The sequence below is a fragment of the Protomyctophum bolini genome, assembly GCF_963924005.1.
Source record: "Protomyctophum bolini genome assembly, chromosome: 24".
Lineage (NCBI taxonomy): Eukaryota > Metazoa > Chordata > Actinopteri > Myctophiformes > Myctophidae > Protomyctophum > Protomyctophum bolini.
The window spans coordinates 28090372-28111498 of record NC_137885.1 but is presented as its reverse complement, the minus strand read 5'-3'; the positions used below and the strand labels follow the sequence as shown (position 1 = coordinate 28111498).

Sequence of the window (21127 nt, the reverse complement as noted above, 5' to 3'; positions counted from 1 at the left end):
ACAGTACAGTACAGTACAGTACAGTACAGTACAATACAGTATACCGGTGACTTAACTCATTTTGGGCGGAAACCCCTTTTGGTGTTATAAGCGTTATGTAATACTTTAGCGTGCCACTCTACGAGTTTGTAGGTATGTTATTTATTTTTAATCGTGAAAACGTGGCCCAAATGTTTGAATATATTCTTTCAGAGTGAACATTTTTAACTCAAATCTTTGCTTCTGGGGGGGTCCCTGGAACTACATATTGTCAGATGGGGCTCGGCAGGCATTTACATATATTTTTGGGGGTCCTTGACATGAAAAGGTCTGAGAACCACTGACAAAGAAACATGAGGTTTTAACCCTGTGAGAACCACTGACAAAGAAACATGAGGTTTTAACCCTGTGAGAACCACTGACAAAGAAACATGAGGTTTTAACCCTGTGAGAACCACTGACAAAGAAACATGAGGTTTTTCAGAAAACGGTCAGGATTTAGACAAAGACACTTTGTATAGAATCGTCCGCAGGTCTAAATGAGTTAAACATCCAGTCGCCTCCCACAAAAAAAAAAAACAGAGTTCAATGAATTTGTTAATCTCGTCTTTTAATCTTTGTCGCCATTCGTCCGTGGCGGACAGCTTGTGTTCGGTGTTAAATAACTCCCGCGCGGTCGCAGTCGCTTTATATATATGCTCTCATCTCTTTCACTTTGCATTGCAAACGCACGGAGGAGAAGGCTGAGGCGGCGGCATTCCCTCTCCCTTGACTGAACCTAATTGTTTTTCCGTAGATACATCTATAAAATATGAGCGACTCCATGGCTTCTCTTAACCCATTCTGAACGGGAACCCATTTTGGTGTTAGCATCATGTTATGCTTTAGCTATTGAAAAATAGCAGATCTACAAGCTCATAGCGCGCCACCGAATGGCACGCTACAAGCTTGTAGGTCTGCTATTTTTGAAAAATCGAAGAACGACTGACATTTTTAGAATCTGATCTCAGGTCAGAATGGGTTAATCAGACCAGTGTGTGTCCAGTGGAAACATCGTATGAATCTGATCTCAGGTCAGAATGGGTTAACGGTCTGCGTTTCACACCTCAGACCAAAATGGTGCTGAGTAGGCTGTCCTGGGCCGGAGGAAAGGGGATTATCCCATTTTGGACGGGGAACGCCTTTTGGTGTTTTAACTTAAGCATTATGTTATACATCAGCTATTGAAAGATCTACAAGCTCATGGCTATTTTTGAAAAATGTGGCACCAATCTTTGAATATATATTCTTTCAGTGCGAACGCTTTTAACTTAAAATCTTTGCTTCTGGGAGGGTCCCTGCATGGAACGACATTATGGGGGTCGGCGGCCAGAGGCAGATAATTCTGGGGGTCCTTTTGACAGTTAACATGAAATAGTTTGGTTCTCAAACTATTTCCGATATAGAAACATGGGATTTTCAGAAAACTGATTTAGATTTTGAAGGCATTTGTATAGAATGGTCCTCAGGTCTAAATGTGTTATGAGAGATATGAGATCAGACAGTTACGCTTCTGAAAGATGTCTGACTGCAAGGTGCTGTTGGTGGCGGTGGGAAGGAAAAGATGATATATTATAAAGTGCTAAAATGGCACACTTCAATTTATCTCCCTTATATGTATTTTTTTATTTTTCTCACCAAAGGTGAGTCTCTGGGAACTTTACGCGACGTTTTGCTTTTGTTTTTAACCCATAAAAAACGGGAAAGCATCCGAGTCATTTCATAACGTTAACATTTTGTATAGCTAAAATCTGGTGGTCCCTGGAGCAGAATATTGTTTAGATGGGGGGTCCCTGGAGCAGAATATTGTTTAGATGGGGGGTCCCTGGAGCAGAATATTGTTTAGATGGGGGGTCCCTGGAGCAGAATATTGTTTAGATGGGGGGTCCCTGGAGCAGAATATTGTTTAGATGGGGGGTCCCTGGAGCAGAATATTGTTTAGATGGGGGGTCCCTGGAGCAGAATATTGTTTAGATGGGGGGTCCCTGGAGCAGAATATTGTTTAGATGGGGGGTCCCTGGAGCAGAATATTGTTTAGATGGGGGGTCCCTGGAGCAGAATATTGTTTAGATGGGGGGTCCCTGGAGCAGAATATTGTTTAGATGGGGGGTCCCTGGAGCAGAATATTGTTTAGATGGGGGGTCCCTGGAGCAGAATATTGTTTAGATGGGGGGTCCCTGGAGCAGAATATTGTTTAGATGGGGGGGTCCCTGGAGCAGAATATTGTTTAGATGGGGGGTCCCTGGAGCAGAATATTGTTTAGATGGGGGGTCCCTGGAGCAAAATATGTTTGAGATGGGGGGTCCATGAGATGGGGGGTCCGCGGCCAAATACATCTTGGAGGTCCTTTACATGAAAAAGGTGTTGGGCACCACTGACTGACATGAATATTTTCAGAAAACTGTTTCTGCCCATATAGCACCTGTACTAGCCTCGACAATACAGACATACAGCAAAATTATGATATATGTAGATTTATATTTATAATATACTATTTTATGTATCTATAATGTATACTCAGAGTTTCATTGTACAGATAATCTACTGTTAGACAGATATTAGGTCACAGCTTGCTTATATGATTATCGATGAGTAATTTATGTATTACCATGTGTTGTTTTAGCTTACTGTGTAAGTCGCTCTAGTGTCTGCTGAATGCCTAAATGTAAATTGATATAGAATGGGCCTTAATGGGTTAAAACAGAGAGTAAAGAAGCAGCGATACCTGTGGGTGTACAGGTGCATGCTGGGTAGTGTATCTCTCAGTCTCAAATCTGGTCACATTTATTCAGCCTCGGACGCCTGTCTGAAAACTATACAAGATCTGTGTTGTTGAAACGTTTCATTTTTCCTCCAGATGTTTTTATCTTTTTTTCCTTTCTAAATTAGCAGATGAAAAGCTCACGGAGCGGCGCATAGTAGAACGCTTAGGTCCATCTGGTCCCTCGCCGGATGGCTAGTCCAGACTGAGAATATGTGGCACGCACGTGCACAGACACACACACACATGCGTGTGCACACACACACACTTTACAAGTGTCTCTGCCAATACAGGCAGTGTCTGTTCCTTTCTGGGTCATTTGAGGTTGTGTTGTCCTTATGTGGCCTGACAGACGGACAGACGGACGGACTGACTGAAACACTGACAGACGGACAGACGGACGGACTGACTGACTGACGGACAGACGGACAGACGGACTGACGGACTGACGGACTGACTGACTGAAACACTGACAGACACAGGGCAGCCGTTAGCCTCGGTCACGTCATTATGTCATGTCAGCAGTGAGCACTATATCAGAAGATGTAACCCATACGTAGGTAAAGTATAATCTGTCACTCTGCAAGTTTAACTAAAGTTCTTTCCATCTGTCCAAAGTCATCTCTGATAGCCGGCAGGCAGTAGGCTGCAGGCAGCAGGCTGCAGGCAGAAGGCTGCAGGCAGCAGGCTGCAGGCAGAAGGCTGCAGGCAGCAGGCTGCAGGCAGTAGGCTGCAGGCTGCAGCCTTGCAGTCCTACAGATATACAGATTGATTGAAAGTTTCGCCCCTGTAGAGGAGAGGACAACTTTGAGCGTTCATTTGTGTGTGTGTTTGTGTGTGTGTGTGTGTGTGTGTGTGTGTGTGCGCGCCTGCAAGCGTGCCTGCGTGCTCGTGCAGGTGAGTTCAGCGTGTGGAGCGGTGGAGGGCCCGCCCCGGTGGGGTCCGTGGCTCCAGATTAATGGCAGCCATTACCTCAATGCCCAAAACACATGCAGGGCCGCGTGATGAAGAGCCTGGCGCCACGGTGGCAGCAGTGGGCCGCGACCAATCAGTATGCAGCAACGCACAGCGGTCTGTCGGTCACCTGGGCTGGGGGGAGGGGGGGGCGGGGGGGCTCGTACATGGCCGCTGGCGCTCCGGGGTTGGGGGGTTCAATTTAACCCTGAGAGTGTGAGGAGACCCTTTCTTTCATTACACTGTAGATTCTAACCAGCCCCCTGCCTCTCGCTCTCTCTCTCTGTCTGTCTGTGTCTGTCTCTCTCCCCCATTTCTCTCTCCATCGCCCGCCTGACTCTCTCCCTCTCGCCCCTTTCTCTCTCTCTCCATGCCCCTCTCTCTCCCCCCTCCCTCTCCTCTCTGTGTCTCCTCTCCTCTCCACACCGTTAACAGCAGACCTTTTCAGGGCCAAATGGGGAGACGGGTCGAGTTATTCCCCTCCCCCCCCCTCCCCCCATCTTGATAGAAAATAGCATTTCCCGCCGAGAGAGAGTTCCCCATCATTACCCAGAGAGAGAGAGAGAGAGAGAGAGAGTAAGTACTGTGTTTTATTTATCTGTTATTCACCCACACGCATGCACGCACACAGACACGATGCAAGCATGCACACACGTTTTGTACACAAACACGCGCGCGCACACACACACACACACACACACACACACACACACACGCACACACACACACACACACACACACACACACACACACACACACACAGAGTACCGGAAATTGGAGCACCTGCATGTGAGGTGGAGCCGAAAGGCGAATAATAGGAGCGTGCTCTAGAAACTATACCTCGGCTAATGTGTGTGTAAACTACATGCAGGAGGCTCTGCATAGACTGGCACACCGTCCGGAAATAACAGATCTACAAGCTCTCAACTTATCAAATACCACCTCTACAAGCTCTAAACTTATTAAATACCACCTCTACAAGCTCTAAACTTATTAAATACCACATCTACAAGCTCTAAACTTATTAAATACCACATCTACAAGCTCTAAACTTATCAAATACCACATCTACAAGCTCTAAACTGATCAAATACCACATCTACAAGCTCTAAACTTATTAAATACAACTTCTACAAGCTCTAAACTTATTAAATACCACTTCTACAAGCTCTAAACTTATTAAATACCACCTCTACAAGCTCTAAACTTATTAAATACCACCTCTACAAGCTCTAAACTTATTAAATACCACTTCTACAAGCTCTAAACTTATTAAATACCACATCTACAAGCTCTCAACTTATCAAATACCACATCTACAAGCTCTAAACGTATTAAATACCACCTCTACAAGCTCTAAACTTATCAAATACCACATCTACAAGCTCTCAACTTATCAAATACCACATCTACAAGCTCTAAACTTATCAAATACCACATCTACAAGCTCTCAACGTATCAAATACCACATCTACAAGCTCTAAACGTATTAAATACCACCTCTACAAGCTCTAAACTTATCAAATACCACATCTACAAGCTCTAAACTTATTAAATACCACATCTACAAGCTCTCAACTTATCAATTACCACATCTACAAGCTCTAAACGTATTAAATGGCGTGGAGAACGCACACGACAACCTAAATGGTGTTCTGTGTCTTTCAGAAGGCCAGAGGCGTGGAGAACGCACACAACCACCTAAAGGGTGTTCTGTGTCTTTCAGAAGGACAGAGGCGTGGAGAACGCACACAACCACCTAAAGGGTGTTCTGTGTCTTTCAGAAGGACAGAGGCGTGGAGAACGCACACAACAACCTAAAGGGTGTTCTGTGTCTTTCAGAAGGACAGAGGCGTGGAGAACGCACACAACCACCTAAAGGGTGTTCTGTGTCTTTCAGAAGGACAGAGGCGTGGAGAACGCACACAACAACCTAAAGGGTGTTCTGTGTCTTTCAGAAGGACAGAGGCGTGGAGAACGCACACAACAACCTAAAGGGTGTTCTGTGTCTTTCAGAAGGACAGAGGCGTGGAACGCACACGACAACCTAAAGGGTGTTCTGTGTCTTTCAGAAGGACAGAGGCGTGGAGAACGCACACAACAACCTAAAGGGTGTTCTGTGTCTTTCAGAAGGACAGAGGCGTGGAACGCACACGACAACCTAAAGGGTGTTCTGTGTCTTTCAGAATGCCAGAGGCGTGGAGAACGCACACCTAAAGGGTGTCAGACCAGACATTCTGTGACACTCTTCCCGGCGTGTGGCTTGCATGGCCCACTTCTCACTTGACCCTGAGGTGAATTGACCTGCATGTTGTCCAACATGACAAAGGACTTATTTGCTATTCCTACGTTGCCCCCCCCCCCCCCCCCCCCCCATCAGGAGTGGTCCTTATTACCAGTAATGGGGACGATTAACTAAAGAAAAGGCCATGCAGGTCTCCCTCCATGCCTATTGATCCCACATAATCGATTAACCCATTTAGACCTGAGGACGATTCTATATACAAATGCCTTCTAAATCCTGACAGTTTTCTGAAAAACCCCATGTTTCTATGTCAGTGTGGTTCTCAAACATGTCAAGGACCCCCATATATATGAAATTGGCCGCCCGACCCCCCATCTGAAAATATGTTGTTCCAACTTTCAGCCAGGAAATTTGATAGATTTTTCATCAAATCTCTGATTCCGGAAACTTTCAGCCGGAATCAAAGATTTGAGTTAAAAACGTTCGCTTTGAAAGAATATATACTGTATATTGCGCCACATTTTCACGATTTCTCAAAAAATAGCAGACCTACAAGCTCGTATAGGTCTTGAGCTTGTAGATCTGCTATTTTTCAATAGCTAAAGTATAACACAATGCTTTCCCGTTCAGAATGGATTAACTCGTTCACTGCCTAGAAAACTAATCACGTCCGAGCTGCTGCTGCTGTGCCGTCCGTCCGTCCGTCCTGAAGCCTCTCTCTGGCTACTGATTTAAACTCTGAGGTCTGAGGAAGTCTTTGAGACTGACCGAGAAGCATTAACTTTAGACCCCGAGGCCCCGACACGGTGTGAAGGAAGACCATATTATGGCACCGCTATACCGTCAATAATGGGCTGTTTGTTTGTGAACTCTGCTCCGTTGCAGTGTTGTTTTTGCCAGCACATTTCAATTTTAGTTTAGTCATAGTCTTTGGACTGAAACTTCATTTAGTTTTAGTCACATTTTAGTCACCTGGAATGTCTTAGTGTTAGTCTAGTTTTAGACTAAAATGTGTCGTAAGGACTGTTTTTACACTTGCTGAAAATAACCGATCTACAAGCTCACAACGTGTCGCAGCGCAATGCGTTGTGAGCTTGTATAACTGCTATTTTCAGCATGCAACCAAGTGTAAAATTACTTTTACTGGATCTCTTGTCCACTAGTCCCTTCCTAACATTTTAGTGTAGTTTTTATTTGTTGACGAAATTGTCAGTACATTTAGTCTTAGTTTTAGTCATCATAGCAAAGTTTTCATTTAGTTTCCATTTAGTTTTCTTCAGTGGAAAAAGGTATTTTTCGTCTTATAGTTTTAGTCGAGGAAAACAACACTGAGTACGTCTCCCATCCATTTCACGTCTCATATAGACGTCTCCTCCGGCCTTGTTATTTCGTTTTTCCTCCCGAGTCATTTTGATTGATGTTTTTTCGACCCTGCAAATTCTGAACCGTCTTCCCTTTTCAGTTGCATTCTTTCTCCATCTCTGTCTTTCCAGCTCCGTTGAGACGGCGATTGAATTAAGGAGCTTCATGTGTGGCAGAGAATTCTCACCCGCTCTTTGCACGTGTGACCCTTTTAACAATAAAGCCTCTCTCTCTCTCGATCTCTTGCTCTCTAACCACCCGTGTCCCTTTGTAAAGCTTCTCTTTGAACCCATTGAGACCTGGAACGCACCTATGTCACTTTGGCTTTTATAGTTTTACCCGTTATTTTATACTTTAGCTTTTGATAAATAGTTAAAAAAAAAACTTTCACAGTGAACATTTTGAACTCAAATATTAGCTTTTTTATTTTGGGGGTCGCTAGAAGAAGATATTTTGAGATCCGTGACGGTCGGATTTAGAAGACATTTGGAGGATCGGTTTCTCGGGTCTCAGTGGGTTCATACCACCTGTATACCTCTCTTGTTTGTCCCAAAGTGGCTGTGCGTCCTCCTCTACGTCGTCTGTCTGTCTGTCTGTCTGTCTGTCTGTCTGTCTGCCTGCCTGCCTGCCTGCCTGCCTGCCTGTCTGCCTGTCTGTCTGTGCCACTCGTTCCTTTCGTCCTCGCTAAGAAAGCCCTTGAAGAAACGGAGAGTCCCGCCCTCCCCCGCAACACCCACCCAACACACCAGCCGCCACAGGTGAAATCGAATCCAATTACGGCAATAAGTACCCATTTAAGTAATGTGTTCCGGGAGTCGGTGCGATTCATCCATCACGCTTTACACACCCACACACACACACACACACACACATCGTGTGTGTGTGTGTGTGGGTGGGGGGGGGCTTCCACTCGTGACCACTGAAAGCTCTGGTCGCCGGTTGCTCATGAGCAACAACGCCATGAGGGCCAATCGAGTCTTGGTGAAAGTAAGGAAGAGAGAGAGAGAGGATGGAGCAGAGGAGAGGAGAGGAGAGGAGAGGAGAGGAGAGGAGAGGGGAGGACAGCAGAGGAGAGGAGAGGAGAGGAGAGGAGAGGAGAGGAGAGGAGAGGAGAGGAGAGGAGAGGAGAGGAGAGGAGAGGAGAGGAGAGGAGAGGGGAGGAGAGGAGATGAGAGCAGAGCAGAGCAGATTATCTGGGGATTCCGTCACACGCGGGTCAATAAGTGCCGTTTTGGTGGGAGCCCGCTTGGCAGTTAGGTAAGCTAATGGCGGCATTAGCGCGACAGCGTTGTGGGGGTTTATGGGTAACAACATCAAAGCACTCCGGCTGTGGCGTATATTGGTCACGGAACGGCGGCGGCGGCTGAGAGAAATCCCCCCCCAGTCCCGGAACTGAAATAACCCGTTTAGGACCAGACGTCGAGATTAAAAAAAGAAAATCTTCTAAATCCTGTCAGTTTTCTGAAATACCTCATGTTTCTGTATCAGTGGTGCTCAATATTTCGTGTCAAGGACCCCAAAAATGATGTGTAATTGGCCACCCCATCTGAAAATATGGTTTTCCAGGAACCCCCTCAGAAGCAGAGATTTTAGTTGAAAACGTTCGCTCTGAAAGAATGTATATTAGAAATGTGCGCCATATTTTCACGATTAAAAAAATAAATAGCAGACCTATACAAGCCCGTAGCGCGGCACCAAGTGCCGCGCTACGGGCTTGTATAGGTCTGCTATTTTTTCAATAGCTAAAACTATAACACAATGCTTAAAAAAAACACCAAAAGGGGTTCCCGTTCTGAATGGGATAATGACCTTTCCTATAGTGCCCTGTGAAGATACAGCTCCACTATATATATTTTTTTACAAACTCAATCCTCTTTGGGAAGGAACCAGAGCGCTATAGCAGTATAGCTCAGCCGGGCGTGCAAAGGGCTCGTGTCACGTACACACGTACGCCGGCCGCAAACCTGTATATCTTCACAACGCACACACACGCTGGCTCCCGGGGAGTCATTCAGTGCCATTTTCGAGGGGGAATAAGTAGTGCAGCCATTCAATCAGAGTTTAGGTAGTTAACCCATTTAGGCCTATAACGTTGGAGTTTAATTTAAATCCCTGACAGTTTTCTGAAATATACCCATGTCAGTGGTGTTCAATATTTCATGACAAGGACCCCCAGAATTATCTGTATTTGGCTGCTGGACCCCGCATCTGAAAATGTTGTTCCAGGGACCCCCCCCCCCCCCCCCAAGAAGCAAAGATTTGAGTTAAAAACGTTCGCTCTGAAAGAATATATATTCAAAGATTTGTGCCGCATTTTCATATACTTCTAAATATGCTATTTTTGATTTTTTCAATGGCTAAAGTATAACATAAAACACCAAAAAAAGGGTTCCCGCCCAGAATGGGTTAAGAGTTGAGGAACGGAAAGCCATCAGCCGCGGCCGAAAATTCATCAGGACTTGTCGAGGCTGACCTTACAGCTGCTCTAACACAATATTCGCAGCATCTTGTGCTAAATTTATTCCGGGGCCAATTCCGGAAGCCAGAGAGTGATTTAGCTCCTTTCCAGACAATTTAATGGCCGCGACTTGTCTCCACAAAGCAGATTTGGAAGCGCGTCCGTCTGTCCCCTGAACAGATGTGCACCCAGGCAGCATGTAATGGTCCGGCGAGGGTCCCCGCCAGACGGCTCCGTGGCAGAGAAACGGAGAGAACTCGGAAACTTCCCGAGCAATTACGCCATTAACCCATTCTGACCGGGAACCCATTTTGGTGTTTAGCATCATGTTATGCTTTAGCTACTGAAAAATAGCAGATCTACAAGCTCATAGCGCGCCACCGAGTGGCGCGCTACGAGCTTGTAGGTCTGCTATTTTTGAAAAATTCGAAGAACGACTGACATTTTTAGAATCTGATCTCAGGTCAGAATGGGTTCATCAGACCAGTGTGTGTCCAGTGGAAACCTCGTATGAATCTGATCTCAGGTCAGAATGGGTTAACCCGTTTAGACCTCTAGAAAAACAGTTTTCTGAAGAAAAAAAACCCCCATGTTTCTATGTCAGCGGTGCTCAACCTCTTTCATGTCAAGGACCCCCAGAATTATCTGTATTTGGCCGCCGACCCCCGTCTGAAAATATGTTGTTCCACAGGAACCCCCCCCCCCCCCACCCAGAAGCAAAGATTTTAGTTACAAACGTTCGCTCTGAAAAAATATGATTTGTGCCTCATTTTCATGATTTTTCAAAAATAGCAGATCTACATATACGTAGCGCTCATAGCAGCAGCACCGAGTCCTGCAGCTATCTGCTATTTTTCCAACAGCTAAAGACAAGTATATAACATAATGCTTAAAACACCAAAAGGGGTTCCCGGCCAGAATGGGTTAAGCATTCTGGCGCGGCCGGCTTTGACTGGTTTTTATTTACCGATTATGAAATGAGGAGTCGGGGCAAGGATCCACTCCAGCTGCGTTTTTTAATTTCTGACGACGGCACAATGGACACACTGTAGACTGTAGAGTCATCGTCATGGATTCAAACACTCACCATTATTGGTATTGTTGATTGATCGCCGGCTCTGAATCTGTTGTCAATCTAGAGCATAATAGCTTCCTGCTAGCCAAAAACTGATAAAGTAGGCCTTGCCGAGCCATGAGGCCCAAATAGGGCTGGAGCCCCAGGGCAAGTACACCCCCTGGATATGACGCTATAGTATGTCGCAGGGACTTTATACCCCCAATCCAACCCTTGATGCTATGAGTGCCAAGCAGGGAGACTCTGGGTCCCATTTATAGTCTTTGGTATATGACCCGGCCGGGGATCGAACCCCGACCTCGCAGACTCAGGGTGGACACTATAACAATAAGCTCAACTGGTACTGTAGCTTCTATAGTCCATAAGCCCCTTTGGGGGGGGGGGGGTTTGGCACTTCCAGCACATCATGTATGTAACTAATCTGGTTTCTTTTTAAACTAAGCTAAACTAACCACACGGCCACTGAGCTGGTAAAAGCTGAATACACACACGTACTCTCACGCGCACACAAATTACCAATTCTCTCACACACACACACACACACACACACACACACACACACACACACACACACACACACACACACACACACACACACACACACACACGTACACGCACACTGCACTACTTTTGTGTAAACAACAACTTATAGTTTGCAGCAGTACCATTTTGTATGCGACTCTTGCACTGTGCACTGAACCGCCGATTATGAACTTGATAAGGCTGTGTTGTGTCGAACAGTGGGAACAATAGAACGGAAGGGATTCAAACTGATTACAATGTCCCCTGAAACATGTTCCAATCTGTCTGCAGCTTGCAGCGAGGGCTTTTTACAATGCCACGGTGTGCACACGCAATCTGTTCCCCCATTCTCTATCAAACGCACGCGCGCGCAACCAGTCCACGCACACATGTGCGTGGACTGGTTAAGTAATCAAATTCCAGGTGTGGGGTTGCCATGGCAATCAATTGGCTGAAGCAGAGGCTGGGAAATGTATACATGGAGAGGTGGACTTGTATACCATCCCCAAACAAACTAATCCGACTCCTTCTAGGCCAAGGGCCCATATGACCCACACCCTTATGCAACACAATGTGATAGCATATGCAGTAGGTCGGCTCAGGGTAGAAGAAGGCAGAGTCAAGCAACTGAAAATGGGACTGACATTCAAGATTGTTAAATGCAGCTCTGCCATCCATGCCCTTATAGTGCCCATTTTACTGGTCTGATTACCTCAAAAAGGTGAGCAATTCCCACAGACATAACACTAGAGTGTGAATAATGATCTGGTGACACCCATGTTTATATATATATATATATGTATATATATATATATATATATATATATATATATATATATATATATATATATATATATCCACAGCACTAGGCTAGAGGGCGGACTGCTCCTCCCCTGCTATTCATTTCAGTGGAAGTTGCTCAGTGGTGTTTTGAAGCACACGGAAAAGAATGCTCTACTTCCAAAAAAGTTTCAATTCGGGCACCACAATTCCGTGCCCAAAAACGCAAAATGCTCAATGTTAAACCCCCAAGTGCACGGGGGTGATTTCTTCGCGCTAAATGCAGGGGATCCCCCGGCTGCAGTTCAGTTAAGTTCCAGCTCTGACCACTATGCGTCTCGCGGCTTCAACGTTGACCAGCCTTAAGGCCTATTCATAGTCTGGATTTTTGGTGGTGAGGTGACCACCGGAGCTGAAATAACGTTGAGCGGTGGTGAGTAAAAACAGAGAGAAGGGCTGGAGCGGTGGCGGTGGTTTGCTCTTCACCGCGGCTCAGTGACGTCATGTTGTAGTTCGGTGGTCACTTAACCACCGAAAATCCAGACTATGTACAGTATGAGCCTTTACTTCCCACACCAACACTTTCTGATATGAACAATAATGCCATCACACGGCTAGCTCTCTCAATATCACGTGACACTGATCATCCCCTGTATCGCTTCTTCAACCTCATGCCATCAGGACAAAGATACAGAACCTTTCCCTGGAAAAAGGTTCGTTTCAGTAGGAGTTTTGTCCCCTCAGCCATCGCGGCATTAAACAAACTGCCCCGCCGATAGGATGGTTTCTGTACACAGTGGGGAACTCATGTTTTTTGTTGTATTGTCTTGGTGTTATGTTGTTTCTGTACTATGTGCTGCTTTTGTTGTGTTGTGTTGAACAGACCTGTGAAGATGAATATCCTTCGGGACAATAAAGATTATTATTATTATTACTGGGGGTGCGACCCCCGCCTAGCTTGGCTTGGCTCGGCCCACGTCTCTCCTTACCTTGGCGATCTGCACGGACCAGTTGAGCAGCAGCTGGGAGCCGATGTTGTCCTTGTGTTCGTGCACGTAGTCCAGGAGACAGCCGTGCGGCATGAGCTGAGTGACCAGCTGGATGGCGGGGCTCAGGCACACGCCCAGCAGACGCACCAGGTGGGGATGCTCCATGCTGGCCATGATCAGGGCCTCCTGGGGGGAAGGGAGGGGCGGGGTGGTGGTGGGGGGGACGGGTTGGAAGGGACAGGCAGAGAGAATAGTTTTTTAAATGTGAGGCATTTGGTGACCAGCAGTGTTGTTTTCGTCGACTAAAACTAAGACGAAAGATGTTCGTCGACTAACTATTTTCACTGGCGAAAACTAAATGGAAACTAAGCTACGATGACTAAAACTAAGACTAAATATACTGACAATTTCGTAGACAAATAAAAACTAGACTAAAATGTTAGGAAGGGACTATAGTGGACAAGAGATCCAGTATAAGTCATTTTACACTTGGTTGCATGCTGAAAATAGCTGATCTACAAGCTCACAACGCGTATCGTTGCGACGCCTTGTGAGCTTGTTGATCGGCTATTTTCAGCAAGTGTCGTTACGACGGCATCAATACCCGCCAAAATACATTTTAGTTGACTAAATCGACTGTTTAGTCGACCAAAATCTTATGACATTTAGTCGACTAAACCTAGACTAACACCAAGACATTCCAGGTGACTAAAATGTGACTAAAACTAAATTAAGTTTCAGTCCAAAGACTATGACTAAACTAAAATAGAAATTTGCTGCCATAAACAACCCTGCTGAGAGCCCATGTCATCGTGCAGCCTCCAGCTTTTTCACCAGAGGAGAAAAACTAAATGTATTTATATTTGATGCAAAATGAGTTAATAGCTCAGTCACATGGAGACTCTTCACATACTAGAGCATGAAAATGAGTGTCAGAGCTGAAATAGACATGTAAATATGGAATAAATGCTTAAAATTGTAGATATAGGTGTAATGCTATGTTAGAGTCCACAGAAGTGAACCTTTCAAGCCCGTTTTCTCAACTCGCTGTTTCTCTGCAAGACATTACTCTATAAGCCATATCTCCAAAACTGGTGGGTCAAACTGAACAACCAATATGTCAATTTGAAGCTATGATTCTCTGCTTTCATACGACATCCAATGGCAGTCCCTCAGTCAAATTTGGCCACATATAGGCTCTCTGTGCGTCGCATGTTTGCGACGACCTTTGCTGCACGTCTCTCCCTCCCGCTTTCCTGTCAGTCTTCACTGTAACCCTACAAACCCTACCAACCCTCCCGCGCACTCAGATCAGCCAACGCAGGGAAGCTGGAAGTACCCTCACTAAAAACGCCGGGACAACAACGCTCCACACGTCCCAAACTCTTCTCCCTTCTGGCTCCAAAACTGTGGAATGCACTTCCTATTTGCAGTCAGAACTGCAGCATCACTCCCAATCTTCCGCCGTAGTCTGAAAACCCACCTTTTCAGACTCCATCATGGCCCATAGCACATACCCCACCCCCTTAGATAGCACTTCTGTAGACTTAGATAGCATTTGATACAGACTTATAGCATGTTATGCAGACTGCACTATACATATGTATAGTTTATATGTATAGTTTCATTATATAGATATTCCACTGTTACTTTCTTAGCTTACGCATGTTTCATGATAAATGCTTTTCATGTGACGTATTCCCATGCTTTTTGTTCTTGCTTAATGTAAATCGCTCTGGATTAAGAGCGTCTGCTAAATGCCTAAATTGTAAATTGTAACTATTAAAGGCACAAAAGCAAAAAAAACCTAAAAAGTGAGGCATTCATACAGTATAGCTGATGCCCTTATCCACCGTGTCGACTATGACAACTACACGTGCAAGGTATAGGGTGGGACGATATGGGTATACCTCACGAGTCACGGTATGATATCTGCGGTAATATTAGGCACTCGATAATGACAATAACACAATATTTGATATATTTGCAATATTGCGGTATTCAATATAATATAGTCCAAGAGATGTCAAGAAGGATTCCATTGTGCGGTTCACTTAATTATCATGACATACGATAGATTATAGGCAACAACATTAAAATAAATAATTTGATGTAGTTTCCGGGGGAGGAAAAAAAAAGGAGGGTGGGGCATTGATTCATGAAAAAAACAAAAAAAACACAAAAAGTCTAAATACAGTAAACGGCGTGTAATAACAGTGACGACGTGTTAGATATAATTGTCTTAAATGTCATAATCGTAAAATGAGAAATTGATTATAGTAGAATCGACGTTCATATGCATATGTATGCTATAAAACAACAACACGAGGAGGTAGGACCGCAGAACCTTGCACAGGTCTTAACCCATTCTGACCCGAGATCAGATTCATACGAGGTTTCCACTGGACACACACACACTGGTTTGATTAACCCATTCTGACCCGAGATCAGATTCATACGAGGTTTCCACTGGACACACACACACTGGTTTGATTAACCCATTCTGACCCGAGATCAGATTCATACGAGGTTTCCACTGGACACACACACACACTGGTTTGATTAACCCATTCTGACCTGAGATCAGATTAAAAAAGTCAGTCGTTCTTCGATTTTTCAAAAATAGCAGATCTACAAGCTCGTAGCGCGCCACTCGGTGGCGCGCTACGAGCTTGTAGATCTGCTATTTTTCAATAGCTAAAGCATGACATGATGCCGACACCAAAAACGGGTTCCCGTTCAGAATGGGTTAAAAAACATAACTATTATCGACCAGGAAGCACTCGGTGTTGAACTTCACGAGGCAGAATTCCGCATGGATTCAATAAAAGAGCCACTTTTGGACAAGAGACGAGAGTACAAAACAGATTAGTACATAAATAGTGCGATAGTGAATAAATCCCTGGGAGGAGATATGGTGTTATACACCCCGCTAAGAACAAGATCAATCCTCGCTAACTGTACTTGCAAAATGTAGGAGTCGTATTACTGCAGGCAGAAGAAGAGCTATTATCTAAGGCCGGGCGTATCGGTCAATCACTGCTATACGACTGTATGCTAGTGGTGGAAAGTAACCCGGTATACTGCTTCTACTCCACTACATGTGAGAGGCAATTATCTGTCTTCTGAAGCCTGACCGGTCTTCTGAAACATATACCCATGTTTCTATATCAGTGGTTCTCAAGATTTCATGTCAAGGACACACCAAAGATTATATGTAAATTGCTGCCGACCCACCATCTGAAAATATGTTGTTCCAGGGACCTCCCAGAAGCAAGGACATGAGTTAAAAAACGTTATATATATTCAAGGATTTGCGCCACATTTTCATGATTTTTCTAAAATATTTGTACAAGCTTGTAGATCTGCTATTATTCAATAGCTCACGTATAACACAATGACTGTTCACCTACTAGAGCATGTCTGAAATAAATGTCAGAGCTGAAATTGACATGTAAATATGAAATGCATGCTTAAACATGTAGCTAGGTGTAATGTTAGAGACCACAGAAGACATGTAAATATGAAATACATGCTTAAACATGTAGCTAGGTGTAATGTTATAGAGCCCACAGAAGTGAAACTCTCAAGCCTGTTTTCTTCACGACATTCCTTTGGTGTAAGTAGAAACATAATGCTGATCTTCTATAGAGCTAGTACAGAGTCAATTCTAAGGTATGGTATGACCAGTTGGTTTGGAAACCTACAGGTAACTGTAAAATACAAATCCGAGATCCTTAGATTAGCCAAAATGGCAGGGAAGATCATGGGTATGTCTACACCTCCGATCACCCCCCCAGGTCATCTTTGATCAGGCCACCATTGGACAGGTTAAGAAAATTGCGTCTGACCCCTCCCATGTACTATACCCTGAGTATCTAATGCCATCAGGTAGGAGATACGAGGTCCATGTGTGCAAATACAATAGGTAGAAGGTTTCCTTTGTCCCTCTGTCAATCACACTCCTTAACAGAGTCCTTGCAGAGGGCAGACAGGGTAGGGGTCGAAGGTTATGAGGTGATGTTCTTCCTCTTTTGGACTAGGTATGTGGTCACTTGTTCCACCACTACACAAGTACACTACTCAAGTAATTCTACTTCTTCCACTACCACCACCGACTGTACGTTCCTTCATTGGTGCACACAGAGCACATTCTGGGCTGTTCCGTGAGAGGAATGTGGAATATAACGTCTCGCTGGTCGGAGAAGAAGAACTGTAACAGCCTCTCGTAATGAAGTGTTATTTATCAATAATTTAATAGCAGTGAAGGAGCGTTGCGAGATGCCGAATCGCAGGCAGAATTCTTTTGAATTGCACATACATAATTATATACGCTACGCCGCGGCCTTGAAGAGACCGCGGTGGCGATCTAATTTGACACGCCAACGTGCCGCTGGCCTGCTGCTTTGCTTATGCATGAAAAAGAAAAAAAAATATATATAGCGTTTTAATCATCTGCTTGTCCAGCAACTCGGCCCGATGTGTGTGTGTGTGTGTGTGTGAGTGCGTTAGGTTTGGGCGTCCTGCCTTGGCCCTTGCTCTCTCTCTCTCTCTCTTTGCCCAGGGTGGGATTGCGCTGTCCCTGGATTTTAACCCATTTCGGGCAGGAACCCGCGTGCCGCGTTGTTATAACTCAAATCTTTGCTTCGTTTTGGGTCCCTGCATGGAACAACATATTTTCAGATGGGGGTCGGCGGCATATTACATAATTTCCGGGGTCCTTGACATGAAATATTGAGAACCACTGATATCTGTATCAATGGTGAGGTTTTTCAGGGGGAAAAAAAGGCATTTTATTTCACATTTATTTCAACGTCAGGCCTAAATGGGTTAAAAACTCTATTCTATTCTTCTCTGTATAGCTCCTCTATCCTCACTCCCACAAGTACGTAACGAAGGAAGGGCCATCTATACATGAAGGTAATGTTGCACAGTTTGTGTAGATTTGATTTGAGCATTTAAAAAAACAAAACAACATTTGCACAATATTTGTACAGTAGATTTGACACAATAAACAATGATTGTGCCACTGGGCTACATGCATGTGACTCCAGACTGTGTGCATGGGTTACAGGTTACAGGTTAAAATTTAATGTATTTATTTCTATTCCAACATAATAATGTGTAGATGTCTGACTCTGAAATCAGTTTCGCGTCTGCGTATAGACCCGGCAGATTACAGGGCCCCGAGTGTAGAAATGGACAAGTAGTGTTAGCTGCGCTCACACACACACACACACACACACACACACACACACCTGTCAGAGAGGATTGAAGAGTATTTCCAACCCCTCAGGTGGGCCGATAAGTAGATGAAGTGCCTTCTTAAATTTAGATGCTAAAGATGGGGCTAGAAGGGGGAGTGCATGCAGAGGAGAGGAGAAGAGAAGAGAAGAGAAGAGAAGAGAAGAGAAGAGAAGAGAAGAGAAGAGAAGAGAAGAGAAGAGAAGAGAAGAGAAGGCGAGTGAGGAAAGGAGGCGAACGAGGCGAAGGTCAGAGATGAAAGGACAGCCAGGGGAGAAGGTAAGGAGGTAAGGAGACAGAATAGGGACAGCTAGGAGAGAAGGTAAGGAGGTAAGGAGACAGAATAGGGACAGCTAGGAGAGAAGGTAAGGAGACAGAATAGGGACAGCTAGGAGATAAGGTAAGGAGGTAAGGAGACAGAATAGGGACAGCTAGGAGAGGAGGTAAGGAGACAGAATAGGGACAGCTAGGAGATAAGGTAAGGAGGTAAGGAGACAGAATAGGGACAGCTAGGAGAGAAGGTAAGGAGGTAAGGAGACAGAATAGGGACAGCTAGGAGAGAAGGTAAGGAGGTAAGGAGACAGAATAGGGACAGCTAGGAGATAAGGTAAGGAGGTAAGGAGACAGAATAGGGACAGCTAGGAGAGGAGGTAAGGAGACAGAATAGGGACAGCTAGGAGATAAGGTAAGGAGGTAAGGAGACAGAATAGGGACAGCTAGGAGAGGAGGTAAGGAGACAGAATAGGGACAGCTAGGAGATAAGGTAAGGAGGTAAGGAGACAGAATAGGGACAGCTAGGAGATAAGGTAAGGAGGTAAGGAGACAGAATAGGGACAGCTAGGAGATAAGGTAAGGAGGTAAGGAGACAGAATAGGGACAGCTAGGAGAGGAGGTAAGGAGGTAAGGAGACAGAATAGGGACAGCTAGGAGAGGAGGTGAGGAGGTAAGGAGACAGAATAGGGACAGCTAGGAGAGGAGGTAAGGAGGTAAGGAGACAGAATAGGGACAGCTAGGAGAGAAGGTAAGGAGGTAAGGAGACAGAATAGGGACAGCTAGGAGATAAGGTGAGGAGGTAAGGAGACAGAATAGGGACAGCTAGGAGAGGAGGTAAGGAGGTAAGGAGACAGAATAGGGACAGCTAGGAGAGGAGGTAAGGAGACAGAATAGGGACAGCTAGGAGAGAAGGTAAGGAGACAGAATAGGGACAGCTAGGAGAGAAGGTAAGGAGACAGAATAGGGACAGCTAGGAGAGAAGGTAAGGAGGTAAGGAGACAGAATAGGGACAGCTAGGAGAGAAGGTAAGGAGACAGAATAGGGACAGCTAGGAGAGGAGGTAAGGAGGTAAGGAGACAGAATAGGGACAGCTAGGAGAGAAGGTAAGGAGACAGAATAGGGACAGCTAGGAGAGGAGGTAAGGAGGTAAGGAGACAGAATAGGGACAGCTAGGAGAGGAGGTGAGGAGGTAAGGAGACAGAATAGGGACAGCTAGGAGAGGAGGTAAGGAGGTAAGGAGACAGAATAGGGACAGCTAGGAGAGAAGGTAAGGAGGTAAGGAGACAGAATAGGGACAGCTAGGAGATAAGGTGAGGAGGTAAGGAGACAGAATAGGGACAGCTAGGAGAGGAGGTAAGGAGGTAAGGAGACAGAATAGGGACAGCTAGGAGAGGAGGTGAGGAGGTAAGGAGACAGAATAGGGACAGCTAGGAGAGGAGGTAAGGAGGTAAGGAGACAGAATAGGGACAGCTAGGAGAGAAGGTAAGGAGGTAAGGAGACAGAATAGGGACAGCTAGGAGATAAGGTGAGGAGGTAAGGAGACAGAATAGGGACAGCTAGGAGAGGAGGTAAGGAGGTAAGGAGACAGAATAGGGACAGCTAGGAGAGGAGGTAAGGAGACAGAATAGGGACAGCTAGGAGAGAAGGTAAGGAGACAGAATAGGGACAGCTAGGAGAGAAGGTAAGGAGACAGAATAGGGACAGCTAGGAGAGAAGGTAAGGAGGTAAGGAGACAGAATAGGGACAGCTAGGAGAGAAGGTAAGGAGACAGAATAGGGACAGCTAGGAGAGGAGGTAAGGAGGTAAGGAGACAGAATAGGGACAGCTAGGAGAGAAGGTAAGGAGACAGAATAGGGACAGCTAGGAGAGGAGGTAAGGAGACAGAATAGGGACAGCTAGGAGAGGAGGTAAGGAGACAGAATAGGGACAGCTAGGAGAGGAGGTAAGGAGACAGAATAGGGACAGCTAGGAGAGGCTGCAGGCCGGTGGAAGTCGAGGCTTATTTCTGGGCCTTTTCTCCACAGGCCTCTATACTGTAGCTCTTTGACTCACTGTACATGTACACACTTCAGAGAGCCTGTTGGGCCCCAGAGCAGCAGCACTGTACATGTATACACTTCATAGAGCCTGTTGGGCCCCAGAGCAGCAGCACTATACTGTACATCTACTGTACACTTCATAAAGACACCTGCCGGCCTCCCCGACCTCCCCCCCACTCCACATTACACTGCTGCTGTCACCTATAAGACCGCCGTGTGCTCTGCACCTCTGGACCAATGGACAGGATATAGGGAGAGAGAGAGGGAGGGAGAGAGGGAGAGAGAGAGAGAGAGAGAGAGAGAGAGAGGGAGAGAGAGAGAGAGAGAGAGAGAGAGAGAGAGAGAGAGAGAGAGAGGGAAGGGGGGGGAGAGAGAGAGAGAGATAGAGAGAGAGAGAGAGAGATATG

The 21127-nt window shown here is 45.5% G+C and overlaps 1 protein-coding gene across 1 annotated transcript in view; it reads right to left on the bottom strand.

The window, feature by feature from the left end:
- Positions 1–21127, bottom strand: part of LOC308311849 (receptor tyrosine-protein kinase erbB-4-like) — a gene marked incomplete at its 5' end in the record, with an annotated part of 279643 nt that overhangs the window by 63283 nt on the left and 195233 nt on the right. Inside the window, one exon of the mRNA XM_080758624.1 lies at positions 13165–13350. Within this exon, the coding sequence (XP_080614750.1) occupies positions 13165–13350 (186 nt within the window). The remainder of the gene's footprint in view (positions 1–13164; positions 13351–21127) is intronic.